Raw genomic sequence first — 20,896 nt, forward strand, 5'->3', positions numbered from 1 at the left:
CTAACTATAGTGTTGTCATAGCAGCAGTGGTGTAAAGTACTGAAGTCAATATACTTTAATGTACTACTTAAGTAATTTTTTGGGGTATACATTTTTTTAAAGGAAATTGTGCCATCTGCTTTTGCTTAAATAGCTTTTTTCTCCATTGTTTCCTAAATGTGACAGCATGGATAGGCATGAATTTATGCAGTTGTGGAAAAAGTACCCAATTGTCACACTTGTGTAAAAGTATAGATACATTAATAATAACTTTTGGTTGTCAGAGAAAATGTATAGAGTACAATATTTTCTTTAGGAATGTAGTGAAGTAATAGTTAAAGTTATAAGGAATTTTAATTGATTTAAAATGTTACTTTTACTTTTGATACTTAAGTATATTTTAGCAATTACATTTACTTTTGATACTTAAGTATATCTAAAACCAAATAATTGTAGACTTTTACTCAAGTAGTATTTTACTGGCTGATTTTCACTTTTACTTGAGTAACTTAATATTAAGGTATCTATACTTTTACTCAAGTGTAACATTTGGGTACTTTTTCCACAACTGCATAGCGGAATATTAATCTAGACCTACAAATCCTAATTGTTGGGAATTACACGGGAATGCAGATGGGAGACTTGTGATCAGAATACCAGGCAGGCAGCCATTGCGAGTTTAGTTTACCAGTCAAATTGCCAGGGCGAGATGTTCCAAAGTCGTTCAATATGTTATATTTCTACGATACATCCACCACAGAGTGGCAGTAGCTAGCTTTGGTCAGTCACACACATTGCTAACACCAAAGAAGATATTTACATCTCCGGCTATGTCGCTTTTGTCAACAAAGAAGTTACGGTGTTACTTTCCCCACTTGTTCAACCTGGTGAATTTATTTTTCTTTACGAGTTTTATCATGTTTGATTTACACAGCTAGCTAGTCTATTTGAATGGACTATCACTAGCTAGCTCGTTATCCCAACATTGATCACACTTGTGCGCGTATGTACGAAAAAAGTGAACTTGTGTTTTAATATGAACGTATTTTGCTAATCGAATTATGGTAGCTAGTTAACGTTACATAGCTGCTAAAGTTCATGCCTATCCATGCTGTCACATTTAGGAAACAATGGAAAAACATGAATATTGTCTTTCTGTTACAGATAGAGAAAACAGGTTATGCTGTAGCCAACATGCTGGGGACTTCAACATCCACTGAACAGGGGGCTAGGGAGAATCCCATAGTGCTTGAGATGTGTCGAATATCCCCTCTTAAATTTGAAGACACTCCTGAATTAATCTCATCAGTGGCACCTGATACAGTCGAGGGATTCATAAAAGCCAAAAAGAATAAAGCACTATCTGAACAGGGACCAGAAGAACCGGCAATTGAGCATAATCAAAAGGATGGTCACCGGTTGACAGTCGAGAAAAGAGGTAAAGACCCTAAACATAAAGAGCAAACAGTGACTGAGCTGGAAGTGGTGGAGAAAGAGAGGAAGAAACTTAAAAAAGGAAACGAAGAGAAGCAGCCAAATGTTATTCAAGATGAAATGGAGGTACCAGATCCCGAGGAACAAACTGGAGGGAAAACAAAGAAAAAGTCAAAGAATCTTCAAACACAACAGGTGGGAGTGGATTTAGTGATTGCTGATGAGAATAATATGAATAGCCGGAAGAATAAGAGAAAACATAATGACATTGAGCCAGAACGGGTGATAGACAGTGTCCTCTCAAAGGCTGCAGTAGACGTTTCAGCTGTAACTGCGCCAGATGAAACCAGAAGGAGTAAGAAGAAACACAAGAACAGACAAACAGAACTTGAGGAGGGAGCGGAAAGCTGTCGGACAGTTTCAAGAACAGCAGATGATCCAAAAATCATAGAACTGCACCCTGAAATGGTCAAGAGAGGTAAAAATGTGGTAACTGAGGCAGAGGAGAATGTAAAAAAAAGGAAACAAAATAAGAAAAAACACACAGAGAGTGAACTGAATGATTGTCCAGATAAAGCAGACCGTCCAGGTATAAAAGAACAAACTGAAAGAAAATTGAAGTCAAAGAGGCCAAAAACAGATGGAGGGTCTGCCGCTGTGGAGGTCAGCGGGAGAAAGAAAAAACACCGCAGAGTGTCAGACAAGGGAATGGCCAGTGTCCACTCTGCAGCAGATGTTTTGGATTTAGCTGTTCCAAATGACAACAGGACTCATGATGCTGGAGCAAACGGTGAGACAGAGGGCGCCCATTCAACCATGGTTGAGACAGGGACCCAACACAACAAACCCTGCCTAAAGGAAGAAACTCTCCTGTGAGTAGGAGACCTGGTTCACTTGTATTGAAGTGTGAATCTAGCGTGTTTTTTAAGAGTGATTTCCCAAATGAACACAACCATTGACAGTGGGGCAAATCCACAATAATTGTAATGTATGCCCAACAAAAACCAATGATTGCAAAGTTCAACAATCCATACAACTCTAGGCACAACAATGACGTTTAACCATTTCCACTGAATATTTTACAAACACACATTTAAGCTACTTGTTGAACATTGCAGATGCAAATGAGTGCACCAGCTGCACAAACCCTCATTCTGTTACCAATCTTTGCATCTGCAATGTTTTTCAAATAAATGTATGTTTGTAATATTTTCTGTGGAACTTGTTAAAACTTGTTTGACATACATTTTAAAGTGAAATTTGAGTCCCTGCATCACTCTGTTACTGTGGAGTCGCCCAGTTGCATTTGCTGGCGAAAACCAGACATTTTGTGAATGCTGTGTACCAGAATTTCATCTGGAGCCTCTTCCTGTGGAGAGAGGAAGGCATGTCTCTCTTGCTCTGTCGACTCAGAGGTGTGTTTAGACGTCATGTGTATGATTCTCTCCCCTCACTATGCTACAGTGTGGACGACTGGCAGGCTCTGAAGGATCTCAAAGAGTTCATTCCCAACGTTGAGTCAAAGTCTGTTGACGAGATCCAGAAGATGATAAAGTATGATCTTGATCGATTCAAGGAATTCCGAAGACAAGGTAAGCTTCTTCTTCAGTCACTCATGGTTCAATATTTTTAAGTGTTTATCGCAGCATCATGTAACATTGTAGCAATGATATGTAAGATGTTACTGTGTTTAGAGATGTGACTGATTGTATTATCATATATTTTAGCATTTTAGACCCAGTCATTTAAGCCCATGTGGAATCTTCTGTTGTTCCCAGGCCTTTCCCTGCGAAGTGGAAGATTCAATGCGCAGGAGAACGAACGACTCAGGAGTAACGTCTACGACTTCCTGTCTCTCACTGGGATTCAGAGTGGCTCTGAGCTCTTCCATCCACAGCGCTTCAAAGAGGAAGAAGCGAATATCAAGAAATTGAAGAGGCAGCACAGATTCCATGAAAGAATAGGTGTGTCGTCTTGTAGCCAGGTTCATTCGATTAGAAAACTTTGACGAAGTTTTTATCCACATTACATCCCTGTTCTTCAGCATTGTCTACAGTGGCCCAAAAATATGCTAAGCAATTTCCCAGAAAACTGATCTCACCTCTTCCTAACCTGTTGTTCCAGGTGAAGGAATACCCAGGTCTTGGCATCAAGTCTATATACGTGGGAGGAAAATGTTTGATGTCAGCAACTACAAGGGCAGGTAAGACAGGGCTAGTTACTATAAGGAAATGACCTTCACGGTTATAAACGGCTATCCCGGCTTACGTTATGTTGCCTCTAAATACAGTGTACGAAAGTATAGTAATATTGAATTGACATTTTCTTGAATTAGTGTTCACAACTGTGCTATTGTTCTGATATGAACCACTTTATGGTTTGCTAATATTTGCAGACATTGAGGCACTTTGAATGCTTATTTCCTTGATTTCCTTACCGAAGGTTCACCGAAGAAGAGCTTCACACTTTGAAAAAACTACAGACGTTGCACGGCAACAAGTGGGCGAAGATCTCGGCGTTGACTGGCCGAAGCGAATCGTCCCTAGAGAAACGTTTTGCTCAAATGTGTAAGTCGTTGGGAACTGGAATCCGCATAAGGTGACTCATCGCCACTGCCCCCCCCCCAGCGCCTTAGTTATTGTTTTTGTCTTGTTGATGAAATGGAAGAGAGGAATGTCCAGCATCGTGGTACAAAATATAATCACAGTACATATTCTGCAGTTCTATCACGTGTGCAAGGATGGCCGAAGGAAAATAACTGATGTTGGAAGTAACTTCTTTGTTGTAATATCCCAAACAAATGTGGCAGTTTCACCAAGTACAGATTACAGCTTTAATATATTGACTCTGACATCCTTGCCGGACATTCTGCTCCACTCATCTTTTGGGGAAATGGTTGTTCGTGTTGTTTGACGTGGGACAATGTTCACGCTTTGTTTGGTGTGTATTTCTCAGCCGCAAACAAAGGTGCGTGGACCGAGGAAGAACTGAAAAGACTAATGGAAGCTGTGCGGAAGCACCTGGTGGGACAGGCAGAGCCTGGCAGTGGACCGGCCACCGTCAGGAAAGACCAGCTGTACAACAACATCCCCTGGACAGATGTGTGCCAGACGGTTGAAACGCGCCACTGGTCCCAGTGTCGAATAAAATGGTGGGCGGGGAGTTTCAGGGGTAGCTGTTACAAAATAAAACCATTGTCATTGAATTGTTTACACAAACATTGATTCAGAACTTTCGTCTGACTTTTGAGGCTGTATCTTTGATACAACTTTTCCAGGTTGGGTGTTTTGAAGCACAAAATGGCATATGGACAACCAGTATTCAGTGGACACACGAAATCATTACAGGGCAAAGTGGATTTGATCAAAGCGTAAGTGTGTTGATTTCCATTCAATCTATGCGATGGTGAATCTGTTTTTTGATTCTTTGTTTAAGATTTATTAGCCGGTCTAGTGATGTTACTCGGACCTTTCTGCACTGTCCTGATACACAGGACAAAAGGTAGACTTTTGGTCCTGATATCAGCATGTGAAACTGTTGCATTTTCAGCTTGAATGCAATGCAGGTGGAAGATGTTGCAGATATCAACTGGGAAGAAATTGCTCACACAATTGGGTAAGAGGTTGTTATTGAACACAGATGTTTTGGACAATGTGTCATGGATTGCCTTGTTGCGTTTGTGACATTTTCACTAAGGGAGGTTTGTATTGTGTCAGTGTTAACTTTTAGCATTGGCAAGTCTCTCAATAGAACGCTGAGATGTCATTGAATTAGATCAATGCATGACAAAGCCTTTACAAATGTTTTCCATCTTCTAGGAGTGTGTAATGCAATTGTGCATGTCAGTGTGATGTAATGCATTGCTATGTGCTAACATTTCTATAATTTTTAAGGGATGTTACTCCACGCTACGTACAGACACACTACTACAGGCTAAAGGTAGCCAACGTTCCGTTGTGGCAGAGCATGTCCTTCTGTGGTAGGTGTAAGCTACTGTCATACAAACACTATCCTCTTATTTTAAAGAGTAGGGCAGTCCCACTCCTTTTGTATTTCTTGTTTATTGGACAGGATAGAGAGAGTGCTGGAGGACTGGGTCAGATTCAAACCCATGCTCACAGTGGTAGTACACAGTACCTGTGAGCCTGAGGCAGCAGCTTAGACCACTGTACAACCCCATGCGACCACCCAAAATGCTCTATCGCTAGGTTTTTAGCATTTCGTTAGAATAGTTGTGGATCAGTGACGACATAAATGTCGCTTGGTCCTCCTTGACCGTAGTATTTAAATATAATGGTGCTTTGGGGAAGAGAGCTTTGATCTAGTCCCAAATCACACCTATTCCCTATAAAGTGCACTCCTTTTGACCATGGGCCCTGGTCAAAAATAGCACACTATATAGGGACTAGGGTGCCGTTTGGCACGCACCTTGTTTGCTGGAACCGTTTACAGATTTTATTTCTGTATTTTCTTTTCAGAGATCATTGACTTCCTCAACAGTAGAGTTCTCCCCAATTGTGAAGAGCGCCTCAAAGTTCTGATAAAGTCAGGAGAGGTGGTGTCCAGAAATGATCCTCAAGAGCTCTTCCTACTCTCTGAGATATTTGATAATGAGGATGGCAACTACTACAGCGACATTCAGAACAGCTGAAGAAAACAGCACGTGGACCTGGCTTAAGGCCCCACTGTGGGTGTAGCTGTGTGCCCCTCTGTCTCACAATTAAGGATTCAGCTCGTTCATGGAGGTGGTTAATGATGATCAACTTATTTGTAACTAAATGTTCATTTGGATTTCTGTAAGACGTTACAATGTCATCACCCCATAATGATTCACTTTGATTTAATGCATCTGGTGAATACTCAGATGAGAGTTGTATTATGTTTGCAAAATCTGACAGGCGACATTTTTATAGAATTCCATTTTATTTTTGAGAATAAATGTCTCCTGGCTTCAGGTTGTTCTGCCTTGATTGGCCGGTCTTCATTCATGTTTTCATGATAATCACTAAACCAAAGCCTCTTAGCTATTGACTACAATTAACAGAGCTGACAACTGGTATCGGGCATCATACATTTTATTTAGTTATGTGAATGTATTTGACTACTTCCAGTTGTGCTTTGTTGCAGGTTTTCCGTCCACTGTCAGACATGACATATCCTTTGGGTCGTTATGGAAACTCAGTCTGCACAAGATTCTCAAACAGGAATATCTGAACTCTGCCCAACACGGCATGGTACAGAAGCGAAAAAACTCATATTGCATTTATTGCAAATGTAGTAAGATACTGCTAAAAAAACATGGGCTAACAGTATTAGTGTGTAAGAAAAGGAAATTACTAAACTGTAGTGTGATTACATGACTATTCTCTCTTCAAGAAAACCATAAGATCAAAACAGCAATAGTGTGAAGAGAGTATATTATCCATCACAAATTGGTATCCATGGGCAGTCTAACAGTTGAAAGGAAAGGGGATAGATACCCAGTTAGTTGCACAAATGAGGCTTTGGGTGAAGTTGCCCCTAGGGGAAACGTCACCCTGGAGTGGTTCAGACACGGAGTCCAACCATGGCCCGTTCCATGGGATTACTGCTCCAGTACCCATGATCCCAGCCCAAGAACCAGCCAGTGAACGTGGGAGGCTCATGACCTTGCTTTAACTTCACTATGGGCGTACTGCTGTCCCGCTTGGTAGGGTCTGTCTCTATGTAACGAATGGCTGACCACAGAACAGGAAATAGGCAGGAGCAGTGAGGAAAGAAAGAACAGTTCATTTAATGAATCGGCATATTTAAGTTCCCGTCTGCACTTTTATCAGGTAATTATGTGATCTTGTTTTAAAACCACCATTGCTTACCTGAGGCAATACCCTCTGTCTTCTCCTCCTCATGAGCTTCACCTCCGATCCAAACAAAGATCTGAAGGGTACATGGAAAGTGTTAAGCAAATCAATAGGTGTGCATTATTAGCAAAAAACCTGAGGCACGTTCAGCAGGGTGCAACGTTTCAGAACGTTCAGATCGAAATATGCTATGTAGAACATACATGCCCCTCTGACATGTGGAATGAGGAATTGCGTTTGTTCTATTGGCATTTCTACAACGTTCGGCTGCTGAACGTGGCCCTGGTTGCACCTTGACAATCCCTCTACTAGTCACCTGTTCCCAGGTGTCCAAGAGCATGACATCATCTGGGGCCAGGTCTTCTTGTGTCATCTCCCCAGGCACCTCTTCAATCTGTGGAAATAAATAGTATTGTGGTATTTTGACAACAGGCCAGGTCACTGCACATTCAGGAGGACATGGAAATAGTTTCCCACACTTCTGTATAAAATGTGGATCAAAGGCTATTCCATTAGCAGAGGAAACTGAATTTATCCAAATGGATATTCAAATCATGTCAAACCTGAAAACAGGAATGCAGCAGAGTGCTATACTACAGTTATAACAGGGCAGACTCACAATGAACTGCCCAGTTTTGTTGGAGCAGGCAAACAGGCGTGGTGGATGAACATCCATTTTGTTTTTCAGTCTGGCTGACGTACGGTAGTCCGCTTTACCTCCCAGAGCATCCCAGAAGTCATCTTGACACACAAACACATACATACAATTGTGGATCTGGAAGAAGATGGAGCGGTTGGAAAAGCTTTGCCTTGTATCTTCATAATAAGTAACATTCTGAGGCTATTGGCTAAACACCATTTCCTAGTGAATTAGACTGCTGACAGGGAACGTACCTGCTTCTTCACCCTCGGCCAGCTCTGAGGCTGAGACCCCTAGAAGGTCACTTAGCTTTTGAGCTCCATGCTTCTCACTGTCACTTGTCCCCTTTCCCACCCATATGAAGGAGGATGCCGGGGTCACCAGCACAAACACATCGTTGGAGTTCAGATTTGAGGCAGCAGCATCAACCTTGAGTGGAGAGAGGAAGAAAGGAGGCAGTTAAAAATACTGTACACTGGAGGTACTAACTACAGTTCAGCAGTAGCAAACGGACTGTAGTCAGCGTCACCAACAAACCAACCATACATCACAATGGTTGGCTACTCCATCTACTGGGGTGTATTAGTGTACACTGTAGCAAAGACATTTTGTGATGCCTTTCTTATTGGACAAGTTCAAATTAGTCCTTCCCCGTTTCGGCTTGTTTGCGTCCATTTGGATTCTAGTGAATACAGCCAAAAAGTAACCAAATAGATGTACCTACAAAACATATTTTATTGAGATTTTCCCACCTCACCTTCCATCTCCTGTTACTCACCTCTATGGCACGTGTGCAGCCAGCAGGGTTGGACCGCACCTGGAACAGCTGTGTGTCTGCAGCCTGGGCCTGGCCACCCTCTCTGGAGGTACCACCTTGGTGCACTACCATCGGCTGCCCCCCAAAAAGACTCATGAGGTGGGCAGGCTCCTTACCCTGGATCACCCGCACCTTCATCACGGTAGAAACAGACAGAAAATCAGAGCGAGTCAGATACCTGGCTTTAAACCTAACCTTCCCTCATTTCCATTTCATTTTACAGACCAACTCTCTGACCCTGTTGATATCCATGACCATGGAAACGTATTCCTATAGGTTCAGCGTCTGCAGACAAAACAACTGACTAATAGGGTTCAATTCTGTACTCCAGTGCGTCTTGATTAAAAATGATCTGGACCGTATTATGCGGGGCAGACTGCGATAAATCAAAACTATCCAGTCACCTGTACTGCTCCTCCTCCCAACTCGTCATCCAGCTGAGCAGCTAAGAATGCCGAGGCGCCAATTTCATCCTGGCTAGAATCCACTCCTTGCCTGTGAAGAAGGAGTACTTTTCAAGTGCTATTAACATACATTTATGCTTAGGTTATATCATACAGTATATAGTTGTTTTAGATGTGTCTAATACAGTATGTAACAAAAGCCCTGGTGCTCATAAATGATGAAGCCTACTGTAACGATAGAAGGACGCTAGCAGTCTTTGCTGTCAAACTATGTAATAACACACAAAGCTTCCTGCTGTTGCTTCCAGAAGGATAATCTCCATTGTCTTACCATATGTAGATGACCTGTCCGTTACGCCCTCCATGCTGGTAGTTGTAGAGGATGATGTAGCTGTCTCCCCCATAGAATCGTCCATAAGTGGAGGGCTCCACGGGCACCTTGTCAGCGCCCTCAATACGCCAGATCTACGGAGGTTAACAGGTAAACACAGCTCTTGCTAGTAGTAGTAGTCCATGAATGGAAAAAAGGTAACACCCCTTGCAGCTCTTTTCTCAAAGGCTTGTTTGTGAAATTGTGACACCTTTTTGGTGGGTGTGCAGGCCCACGGTGGTAACCCTTAGGGGCTGTATGTATCCCTTTACTGAGGACACATGACTACCCTAAACCTTGAAACACAATATTTAAGGGTAACTACCATCATACTATATGGTGTTTATTGAGAAAACCCCAGAATCCCCGCCAAAAAACCTGCTTCTCTCCATTCCCCTCGTCCACCATCCCATGCTGAGCCGCCATGGCATCCGAGTGATGGAGAGTGGAGGCATCGAAGGGAACCTTCTTGATCTTGGCGATTTTGTTGGACACGTAGGCGGTTCCCAACCCCACTGTATGGTCCGCGTCACGCCAGATTTTGAAGAACTGCTTGAACAGAGGGGTCTCCCCATTCTCAGGTAGGATCTGGACCTGGGTGTGTTTCGGGTAGCCCATCTTTGTGATAAACTGTTCGGCAGCACTCATCACCGCACTTCTCTCCTCTTTGTTAGCATCCTTACCTGTTTTTATTCCAAATAAACTCATGATTAAACTCCAAAGGCAGAAGAACTAAGTGACTTCCAGGCACAACAGTATTCAAAAGTAGTTTATAATCTAAGGGAAGATTAAAGCTTGGGGTTTTACAGTCAAAATAATTCATAGAGACCAGCTGCTGAGAAGAAACCAATACCTTTCCAGACAAAGATCATGCCATTGGGGCCATTGTCCAAGATAAAGCAGTCACTTGACTCCAGGGCATTCTGTGAAAACGGGTTCTCCGATGCTACCATATCAATGCCCATATCCCCACTGGCATTAGACACCTTTTGGAAAAACATTTCAATGTAATATTAGTATTTGAAGGTGTGCTCAAAAACAGCTTATTACATCATATTTAACGATTCAATTGTTTAATTAGAAAATGGATCTGACCTTGTATAATTTTGCCAGCTTCCGATTGGACACGTCTGTATTTGTGTCGTCTGCATTTGCCTCAGGCAACTCGGGTTTGGGTCCAAGAATCTGGAACGAGACCACGAGTCAGGCATCTCAAAGAAAATGATCATCATTTATGTTAAAAAGGTAACTAACTATAGATGTTTATTGGGAGCATATAAACAATGGCATGATTTGAAGTGTATAGGAATGAACTATTTTTTTCATCCCTTCCTCCTCATTGAAAGACTCACCTTCAACATCTTCTCACATTCTGCCCCCTCGTCACATATGTACAACTCAGCCCGCCCACATCGTTCATTGTCACGGATATCCTTTGACACCTGAGTGGCCTTCAGCTTCTCAAAGTTATTGGCCTTGGAACCACACCATTGATAAATCTCCTGTAATACAGACAAGTGAAGACTATCAGTACAGTGGACCAAGTGTAATAGTGTAGCTCTAACTCCTCTGCCTGTTGACTATGTTAAAGCATACGTATACAAATTATATTTTACATTATTCATGACCAAAACAGTATTGGTTTCAAAGTGGATTACTTACAATAACAGCTTACTAACATGAGCAATGACTATACACCCTTAGCCTACATACAAAGACAATTTCACTAAAATCTGCAAATAATGTCACTAAATTAAACCAGTATATGTTTCCTTGATTTGTACATACTGTAGAAACTCTTATAGATTTCAGTGAACTCACGTTGCCCAGGTCGAGGATAAAAATGTCTCCCAGGTTGAAGCTGTCCCAACTGACTGCAACCTCTGTGGCTCGAACCACACGCCGACCCCTGACCTGGAGCACACGCTGCACCTTAACCTCATTGGACACCACGTGCTTGAACCCTGAAGACACACCCCCTTTCTAAGGTAAATATTGGGAAGATAATCAACAAGATAAGTGGAGGAGATTTTGAGGTAAGTAAATACATTTAACAAACTCATTGAATGTCTTTCAACATTCCAGTAAAAAGCGTGAGCTGACGCACACCCCAAAATGATGGTGGAGGTGCTGGCTAACGGAATAGTAAACTGTAAAAATAAATACATTATCACATGCTCTATCCATACAGTATGCTCCCAACAATTTAACAGGTAAAACCAACGTTTTGGTTCACAGTACCTTCTACCCAGCACACAGTTCCTTTTTGCGTAGAAGGTACTGTGAACACTGAAGAAGAGACTGTGTGCCAAAATGTTGATTTACCCATTAAATTGTTGGGAGCATACGCAGACTGTGAGACTTCCTTTGTTTCTTTTAACTCGTTTTGAAACATTACCATGTACTTCAGTCCAGTTTTGAAGTAGCCTGAAAATGTTCTTGACTCGTAACCCTGCACCTCACGGTACTGAATAGGTTTGCCACCCAGGTAGTCATCTATTTGGATGGTAAAAATGGCTGCTGCTCCACTCTCATCTTGTGTACAGTCATCTCCTGCAGGACCAGAGGAATAATGATTTCCAACATTATTTTCACAAATAATGGAATGGATTTCAATCAGTGGACTGAAGTGTACAAACACTGTACAGCATTTCAAGAAATACAGTCATTTCCACCAGATCAAGTTTTACCTAGCCAGAAGTGAAGGTCATACTGTAGATGCCCAGAACGTTGCTTAATGGTATTAAGAACAAGGTATGCGTCCCCTGAGTAGAACCCGCCATACAGACTCTCTGGCACGGCCACCAGGTCCAGACTCTCAACTCTCCACACCTGGAGGCCAGGCTTCTTCCCGGCCCTCTTAAACTCAGGGTGGTGCGCCATGCTAGAAAGATATGGGGCAGGAAAAACTTGCCATTCAACTTACGATACGTGTCCCTAGGATAGCCTGGAATCTTGACCTGTTTGTGATAACGTTCCACTCCAAATTGATAGAGTTAGGGATCATGTGTCAGTTTAATAGTTCAAATGAGGTCTGTGGAGAGACACAGCAGTTAAACCAGAGATGTTCTCTAATGTTGATACAGGTTTTGATTTCACCACTCGCTCGCAAATGTTTATTCTATTTATTTAGCCTTTATTTGCAAATAACTTGTCTGAGCAGAGAAAGAGATGAGGGAGTGCCCTCATATGTCCAGCCAATCAGTAGCATCAGTCTCATCTTGCCCAAGGGCTTTCTCCATTATCCTCCCCCACGTGATACACTAGGCTAGTTGCCTCCCAAAAATAGAGAGGGGTGAGGGAGTTCGTTTTGTATGGGCCGGTGCCCGGCTGGGCAGAGTTTAAACATTTTAGACCATTCCATTTGCCCTTAAGTGAAATCTCCACCCAACCAGGGCGCCCTGCCATGCAAAACACTGGCCCATTGTTTCAGCTGGTAAACATTTGTTTCTTGCCTGGCTACCAATCCACCTCACTCTGGCCAAATGCCTCACCCACTAACATTTCTTCTCCATGATGACCAATAGAGCAGTCAAATTACATTCAGTATGAGTCATCAGGCAAGATTTTCCCCCTCCTACAATAAAACAACCTTCTGCGTGGATGATGTCCTCATGTCAGCTGATAAAACATTATTTTGCCCTGGTTTAATTAACAGATACTAGTTATAGCCTTCGTGGGTTAACCTACTTTTCCTTTACACTTCTCAGAAAACGAATGGACACAAATTAAGCCTAGTCCTGGACAGAAAAACACTTTAAAATGGAGAATCTCCATTTTAAACCCTTCTTAGTCCAGGACTAAACGTAATCTTTGTCCAGGAAACTGGCCCTATATCATGACTAAGGCTTATCTTCCAGTTTATAAACGGCCCAGGAAACCTCTCATGAGATAAGGTAATACTTGAGGGAGTGACTCATGACTACCCAACATCTCGTAAATTAACATTTGAGAAGATAAGGAATTCAATTAGGAAATATTTTCTAATGTAGAGAACAACTGTATACAATTTAAATTGTCACATTTATTCAACATCCTATTAGAACATCTTAACTTTGTTTTAACAAAAACAAAAATCCACAACGATATCATTGTTGTTTTCGACTTTCAATGAGGAAGGCAATCAAGAGAATTGGAGAACATAAGCGATTCTAAAGTTGTAAACGTTTCATGTCAACGCAAATCTGAATTAAAAACAAAGTAACCTACCTGGTGTGTAATAATAAATAAACGTTTATGCTTGTCGTTAGCGGCTGGTATCAAGAGGTTGCTCAGCGATAAAGTGACAACGCGCTTCCGTAGATTGTGGTGGATAAAATGACTGTGTGGGCGACTCCCTTCTGCACCAGGTACAGGTAACTGCCCAAATAAAGGAAACGTCAACATAAACCGTCTTAATAGATCTTTGGTGCGTTTAGACAGCCCAGTTCTGATAAACATTGTTTTACCACTAATCGGTATTTAAAACCAATCACAAAATATGTTTTTCAGAGCTGATCTGATTGGTTTCAGGTGGAAATGCAGCCGATGACCCAACAGCTTCAATGCACTTGGCATAGATTCTACACTTGTCTAGAACTCTATTGGAGGGATGCTACACCATTCTTCCACAATTTGGTGTTTTGTTGATGGTGGAGGAAAACGCTGTATCAGGCGCAGCACCAGAATCTCCCATAAGTGTTTAATTGGGTTGAGATCGGGTGAATGAGATCGCTATCCCTAATCTAAAAAAAAAATCATATAGTATTCCAATAAAACAATTATATTAGAATCCAAAAGAAAGATATATCAGATCAGATTGTATCCTTTTGGGAGTCCAATAGGACTGGTTCCAAAATCTGATCGGATTTTCTTTTGGATTCAGGATTTTTTTGATTGAAATCCTATAGTGGAGCGCCCCGTATTATCGGCTATTCAACAGCGTTTCAGAAATATATTACCTTCAACAGTGTTATCTTGTGATCAAGCCATCAATGTTTTGAGATTATTGGGGTCGTAAAAATTTGCTAACGGGTTCGCAATTAGCACGATTGACATTTCAGTGGAAATACTACTAGGCCTACAATCAACTTTTTGATAAACCGTTCAGCAAAAATAATAGGTCCCGTATTATCGGCATACCAGTTATTTGCCACCTCACTATTCTGTTCAATTACAAGATATCAGTTTAATTTTGATCAAAAAGAGACACCAACCACGTAGTAGTTGGATAGCCTTCCAGTAAAACTAAATATTAATTGAAGGTCAACGTTTCATTGCGTAGGCAGGTGTTGTGCCGAAAATCTCCCCCCTGCCAGCAATCTGCAACCCTTCGCGTGAACGCGCACACACTCTTCAGTGCCGAGGATTGCTTGCTTGCCAGTTGAGATTTCACTAGTAATTTCTGCAGTTTTCTGTTTGGCTATTTGTTTCAAGTGTATTAGTCTACAAATAAATCTCTTTGCCAAAATTCGTAATAACTCCCATGTCTTATTCGACTAGTAGTTGTTCTGAAATGTTTATTGCTTACCTACATTTTACTTGCCTACATGTACAGAATTCAGAAGTTTGCGTACACTTAGGTTGGAGTCATTAAAACTAGTTTTTCAACCACTCCACACATTTCTTGTTAGCAAACTATAGTTTTGTCAAGTCTGTTAGGACATCTACTTTGTGCATGACACAAGTACTTTTTCCAACAATTGTTTACAGACAGATTATTTCACTTATAACTCACTGTATCACAATTCCAGTTGGTCAGAAGTTTACATACACTGAATTGACTGTGCCTATAAACAGCTTGGACAATTCCAGAAAATGATGTCATGGCTTTAGAAGCTTCTGATAGGCTAATTTGAGTCAATTGGAGGTGTACCTGTGGATGTATTTCAAGGCCTACCTTCAAACTCAGTGCCTATTTGCTTGACATTATGGGGAATTAAAAAGAAATCAGCCTAGACCTCAGAATTTTTTTTAAAGACACCACAAGTCTGGTTCATCCTTGGGAGCAATTTCCAAATGCCTGAAGGTACCACGTTCATCTGTACAAACAATGGTACGCAAGTATAAACACCATGGGACCAATCAGCCGTCATACCGCTCAGGAAGGAGACGCGTTCTGTCTCCTAGAGATGAACGTACGTTGGTGTGAAAAGTGCAAATCAATCCCAGAACAAGGACCCTGTGAAGAGGCTGGAGGAAACAGGTACAAAAGTATCTATATCCACAGTAAAACGAGTCCTATATCAACATAACCCAAAAGGCCGCTCAGGAAGGAAGAAGCCACTGCTCCAAAACCATCATAAAAAAGCGAGACTACGGTTTGCAACTGCACATGGTGACAAAAATCATACTTTTTGGAGAAATATCCTCTGGTCTGATGAAACAAAAATAGAACTGCTTGGCCATAATGACCATCGTTATGTTTGGAGGAAAAAGGGGGAAGCTTGCAAGCCAAAGAACACCATCCCAACCGTGAAGCACAGGGGTGGCAGCATCATGTCGTGGGGGTGCTTTGCTGCAGGAGGGACTGGTGCACTTCACAAAATAGATGGCTTCATGAGGGAGGAAAATTATGTGGATATATTGAAGCAACATCTCAAGACATCAGTCCGGAAGTTAAATCTTTGTCACAAATGGGTCTTCCAAATGGACAATGACCCCAAGAATACTTCCAAAGTTGTGGCAAAATGGCTTAAGGACAACAAAGTCAAGGTATTGGAGTGGCCATCACAAATCCCTGACCTCAATCCTGTAGAACATTTGTAGGCAGAACTGAAAAATCGTGTGCGAGCAAGGAGGCCTACATCCTGACTCCGTTACACCAGCTCTTTCAGGAGGAATGTGCCAAAATTCACCCAACTTATTGTGGGAAGCTTGTGGAAGGCTACCCAAAACGTTTAACCCAAGTTAAACAATTTATAGGCAATGCTACCAAATACTAATTGAGTGTATGTAAACTTTTGGCCCACTGGGAATGTGATGAAAGAAATAAAAGCTGAAATCAATCATTCTCTCTACTATTATTCTGACATTTCACATTTTTTAAAAATGTTGTGGTGATCCTAACTGACCTAAGACAGGGAATTTTTACTAAGATTAAAACATCAGATACTGACTGTTACTTTTGATTTTGACCCCCCCATTTGTTCAGGGACACATTATTCAATTTCTGTTAGTCACCCCCCCAGCACCTCCACCATCCCCATCAACCCTCAATAGGACACCCCCAGCACCTCCACCATCGCCATCAACCCTCAATATTACAACCCCAGCACCTTCACCATCCCCATCAACCCTCAATAAGACACCCCCAGCACCTCCACCATCGCCATCAACCCTCAATAGGACACCCCCAGCACCTCCACCATGCCCATCAACCCTCAATAGGACACCCCCAGCACCTCCACCATCCCCATCAACCCTCAATAGGACACCCCCAGCACCTCCACCATCCCCATCAACCCTCAATAGGACACCCCCAGCACCTCCACCATACCCATCAACCTCCCCCCACCCCCCACCCCTCAACACAATAATGATAATAAAAATTAAAATAAAATATATACCAAGAGATATATACACATACACAATTACAGTACATATACATCAACTTATTCACGGGACACTCAACGTATCTATTTTCCTACATCAGATATGGATGATTTCCACCTGGATGACAGCACATAATCAGCAAGACGGCGATGCTCTTCATCCGAGGGAATGCCTGCCCGTTCTCAGATGTTAGATAATCCGAGATGATCACGTCATTTACATTCCTGCCCTAACCTGAACGTTCTGCTTCTTCCTCCATACCACCCAGCGATGCCCCCAAGATGCTAAATCAGAGCGTTGTCAGCTCCAGAATTGACAACTTCAACTCACACCCTGCTGGACTGCCTGCATTCTCAGATTCCCCTCCACTGATTTGCACCCTGGACGGGCTCCCTATTGCAGCTCACATTATGTTCAGGATTCTAATTCTAGTCTACAGGGCCAGAAAATGACCAGCTCCTTAATACCCCTCGGCCTGGATAAAGTGCTGTACTGTTGTTCTTTCTCTGTGATCTACAATTGTGTCATTCTTGAAGTTGTCTTCTCTTTAAGGATTCAGTGGACAATCACCAAGACTTGGCTGTGTACTGTTGCCTAATTGGTTGAATGAGTTGAGCTGCAGGCATCATAACTGCCATGTCCCTTGCTGTTTGTAAATGCTGAATACACTTCTACCTGTTGCTCTGTTTATAATAACAACATATGTTTGTTGTGCTTTGACTCTAGCAGTGAACAGGTTAGGTAGCAGTTTTCTACTTGTCATATGGCATATAATATACTGTATATGTTACATTTTAGAATATGGTAGATTCCATCATGAAATACGACATTTACCATAACATGTATGTATCGTTTCAGCATATATTGTACAAATTGATAACTTAAAAATACATTTGATTTGCTTAAGTTACACTGATTCTCCCCTGATCCTCTTTATTCTCATCTGTCCTTATTTCTAAATGTATTTAACCTCAAATGATGCAACAGGTGTTACGTCCGTTGTTAAATAAAGACCAAGGTGCAGCGTGGTACGCATACATTATCTTTTAATTATAAATGTTTCACCAAAAACAATAAACACCGAAGTAAAGCTAGGCGTGCAAACACATGCAACAACCAAAGACAAGATCCCACAACTGAAGGTGGGAAAAGGGCTGCCTAAGTATGATCCCCAATCAGAGACAACGATAGACAGCTGCCTCTGATTGGGAACCATACTCAGCCAACAAAGAAATATAAACATAGACTTCCCACCCTAGTCACACCCTGACCTACCAAATAGAGAATTTAAAGGATCTCTAAGGTCAGGGCGTGACAACAGGTTTTTATTTGTCTTTTTAATCATAAGATATCGTATTGTCTTGCCTCACAGATATCATGATATACAATAAAGACAGAATGAACTGATTTATTTTCCATCACTTTGGCTTGTCCAAAATCCAACGTATTCCACATACACACACCCTCATTCTTCTTAAGGTGATATGGCTACACTGCTATGAAAAATCAGCGTCACAGTTGTGGATTATAAAGATTGTATTTACATGTTTTTGTGTTATTGTGTGCTAGTATTATCTTTATTTTCTTAAACATTACAAAATGCTTATAAAATAAATGTTTATTTATACTCAAATTTGGCTTTCTGTGGCACACACTACTGGTCAACATGAGCTACCAAAATTATTATGAAGTGTGTCAGGCCTTGCAGTCCCAAGATAGAAAGGGGGTGAGGGATTTTGGCCAAAATCCTCCCCCCCTTCTAATTTCCTTAATTTTGTCACTACAGTCAAATACTTTCTGTGGCACACATCAGAGTCACATACTTTCTATGGAACAAACTTCATGTCAGAATAGGCAACCGAAATGAATGTGTGTTATATTAAAAGTATAGACATGCGAGAGATGACAGATTTTGGCAAAGATATATTTTTTTAAATTAATACACTTGAAACAAATAGCCAAACCCGAAAACTGCAGACATTACTAGTGAAATCTCAACTAGCAAGGAAGTCTCAGCAATGAAGAATTGAGTACGTGCGTGGAGGAGAATTCTGTCAGGAGGGAGATTTTCAGCCAAACACTCATACTGCCAGAACATTGTCATAGCCTTTCTGCAATTTTAGCCATCGCAGACTTTCTCGACAGAACTGAAGCAAATCGTACAATCTGGCCAAGTTGATATTATGATTTTAATTTGGTAACATCACACAGTGTGACATGTAATAATCGTAATAGACTGAATCTGACGTACAGTGTGGGAAGGCCTTAAACCGGAGCACAATCTCCATATATTTACCTACTCACACCTCTCAACCTATTCAACACACCACCACAATATGGGACGGATTCAAGGTTGCAAGTTCATTTGCAGTATGACCAATAGAAAAATCCTATCAGAATTTGGAACTAGTCCTATTGGACTCCTATGGGATTATATCCTATAGGATTTAATCTACAAGAAACCAACAGAACAATCCTATCAGATTTTGGTACCAGTCCTATTGGACTCTTTACCATTCTATCCTATAGGATTCCAATACAATATACTAATATACAAATCCTATCCGATTTTGGAACCAGTTTTATTGGACTCCTATAGGATTTGATCATTTTATCATTCATCACATAAAGGGCCACAAACTCAATCACATCGGATCATTGTTTTTGCCACCACTGTAGCAGGTGCGCAAGCCGGCTGTGTAACATGAGCCTCTGCTGGCTGGACTAAAACAACATTTTCATCCTGAAGTCGTCTGACCACCCTCTGCCCGCCCGCAGCATGAACCATTCCGGGCGTATTGATGTATTTCATACCCTTCCACTAATTCCGCTTCAGCCACCACCACGATCCCGTCCTCCCCTATTAAGGTGACACCAACCTCCTGTGACACACACATACACACTCAATTCTACACAAACATAGACACACACACCACATATATATACAAACATACAGACCTTTGAACTTATGACCCAAACTCTACATTACATGGTAAGGTCCAAACTGGCTTATTCCAACTTCACAGCATCTGTAACATGTTGCTCAATTAATGCTTTCCCTCACATCGTTTACTAGTGCTTACAATGGTTGATTACATCACCCACTTGACTAGAAATACTATAAGTATTGCCTTCTGAGATAAAAGGTCAATGTTGTTGCACTCCAGGATGAGGAGCTTAACCATCTTACAAAACATTGAAACAATATTTAGATGCAACCCTACAGAAAATTAAAAAGGGTCGATTCATTTGACAACATGAAGTCAAATCATTTAGTTTCTGAACAAAATAGGGGCCATTTCACTCCATGTAAACATGCAACAATTCTATTAACAATTCAATTAACATTTGTAGGCAGAACTGAAAAATCGTGTGCGAGCAAGGAGGCCTACATCCTGACTCCGTTACACCAGCTCTTTCAGGAGGAATGTGCCAAAATTCACCCAACTTATTGTGGGAAGCTTGTGGAAGGCTACCCAAAACGTTTAACCCAAGTTAAACAATTTATAGGCAATGCTACCAAATACTAATTGAGTGTATGTAAACTTTTGGCCCACTGGGAATGTGATGAAAGAAATAAAAGCTGAAATCAATCATTCTCTCTACTATTATTCTGACATTTCACATTTTTTAAAAATGTTGTGGTGATCCTAACTGACCTAAGACAGGGAATTTTTACTAAGATTAAAACATCAGATACTGACTGTTACTTTTGATTTTGACCCCCCCATTTGTTCAGGGACACATTATTCAATTTCTGTTAGTCACCCCCCCAGCACCTCCACCATCCCCATCAACCCTCAATAGGACACCCCCAGCACCTCCACCATCGCCATCAACCCTCAATATTACAACCCCAGCACCTTCACCATCCCCATC

At 41.5% G+C, this 20,896-nt stretch overlaps 2 protein-coding genes across 5 annotated transcripts; one reads left to right on the forward strand and one right to left on the reverse strand.

The window, feature by feature from the left end:
- The first annotated feature begins 589 nt into the window (after nucleotides 1–589).
- LOC110500097 (transcription termination factor 1) lies at nucleotides 590–6,383 on the forward strand. Of its 2 annotated transcripts, none has more exons than XM_021577263.2 (11): nucleotides 590–866; nucleotides 1,144–2,285; nucleotides 2,878–3,005; nucleotides 3,192–3,377; nucleotides 3,538–3,616; nucleotides 3,856–3,980; nucleotides 4,369–4,564; nucleotides 4,691–4,783; nucleotides 4,963–5,028; nucleotides 5,307–5,392; nucleotides 5,892–6,383. In XM_021577263.2, exons 1-11 carry the CDS (start codon nucleotides 810–812, stop codon nucleotides 6,062–6,064), a joined length of 2,331 nt encoding a protein of 776 aa, XP_021432938.2. In that variant the 5' UTR covers nucleotides 590–809; the 3' UTR covers nucleotides 6,065–6,383. The 2 variants fall into 2 exon arrangements, with proteins under 2 accessions (XP_021432938.2, XP_021432939.2); XM_021577264.2 differs by having other exon boundaries at nucleotides 849–982.
- Nucleotides 6,384–6,472: 89 nt separating this feature from the next.
- On the reverse strand, nucleotides 6,473–14,818 carry LOC110500098 (gelsolin). Of its 3 annotated transcripts, none has more exons than XM_036957385.1 (16): nucleotides 14,680–14,818; nucleotides 12,175–12,368; nucleotides 11,883–12,037; nucleotides 11,306–11,467; nucleotides 10,837–10,986; nucleotides 10,580–10,669; nucleotides 10,338–10,470; nucleotides 9,863–10,167; nucleotides 9,446–9,579; nucleotides 9,115–9,205; nucleotides 8,672–8,842; nucleotides 8,148–8,322; nucleotides 7,873–7,994; nucleotides 7,570–7,647; nucleotides 7,269–7,329; nucleotides 6,961–7,130 (listed from the first exon to the last, which is right to left on the reverse strand). In XM_036957385.1, exons 2-16 carry the CDS (start codon nucleotides 12,365–12,367, stop codon nucleotides 6,961–6,963), a joined length of 2,190 nt encoding a protein of 729 aa, XP_036813280.1. In that variant the 5' UTR covers nucleotide 12,368; nucleotides 14,680–14,818. The 3 variants fall into 3 exon arrangements, with proteins under 3 accessions (XP_036813281.1, XP_036813280.1, XP_021432940.2); XM_021577265.2 differs by lacking the exon at nucleotides 14,680–14,818 and adding an exon at nucleotides 13,694–13,867; XM_036957386.1 differs by lacking the exon at nucleotides 14,680–14,818 and having other exon boundaries at nucleotides 6,473–7,130; nucleotides 12,175–12,367.
- Between the last annotated feature and the right edge of the window lie 6,078 nt (nucleotides 14,819–20,896).

This window comes from Oncorhynchus mykiss, chromosome 21, assembly GCF_013265735.2.
Source record: "Oncorhynchus mykiss isolate Arlee chromosome 21, USDA_OmykA_1.1, whole genome shotgun sequence".
Classification (NCBI taxonomy): Eukaryota; Metazoa; Chordata; class Actinopteri; order Salmoniformes; family Salmonidae; genus Oncorhynchus; species Oncorhynchus mykiss.

Coding starts and splice junctions, on each gene's coding strand:
- LOC110500097 (XM_021577263.2), top strand. CDS start 810: ATGTCGCTTTTGTCAACAAAGAAGTTACGGTGTTACTTTCCCCACTTG. Junction 3,981..4,368: donor GAAACGTTTTGCTCAAATGT/GTAAGTCGTTGG, acceptor TGTATTTCTCAG/CCGCAAACAAAGGTGCGTGG. Junction 4,784..4,962: donor AAAGTGGATTTGATCAAAGC/GTAAGTGTGTTG, acceptor TTGCATTTTCAG/CTTGAATGCAATGCAGGTGG.
- LOC110500098 (XM_036957386.1), bottom strand. CDS start 12,367: ATGGCGCACCACCCTGAGTTTAAGAGGGCCGGGAAGAAGCCTGGCCTC. Junction 10,670..10,836: donor AATGTGAGAAGATGTTGAAG/GTGAGTCTTTCA, acceptor GTCTCGTTCCAG/ATTCTTGGACCCAAACCCGA. Junction 10,471..10,579: donor AGCTGGCAAAATTATACAAG/GTCAGATCCATT, acceptor TTTTTCCAAAAG/GTGTCTAATGCCAGTGGGGA.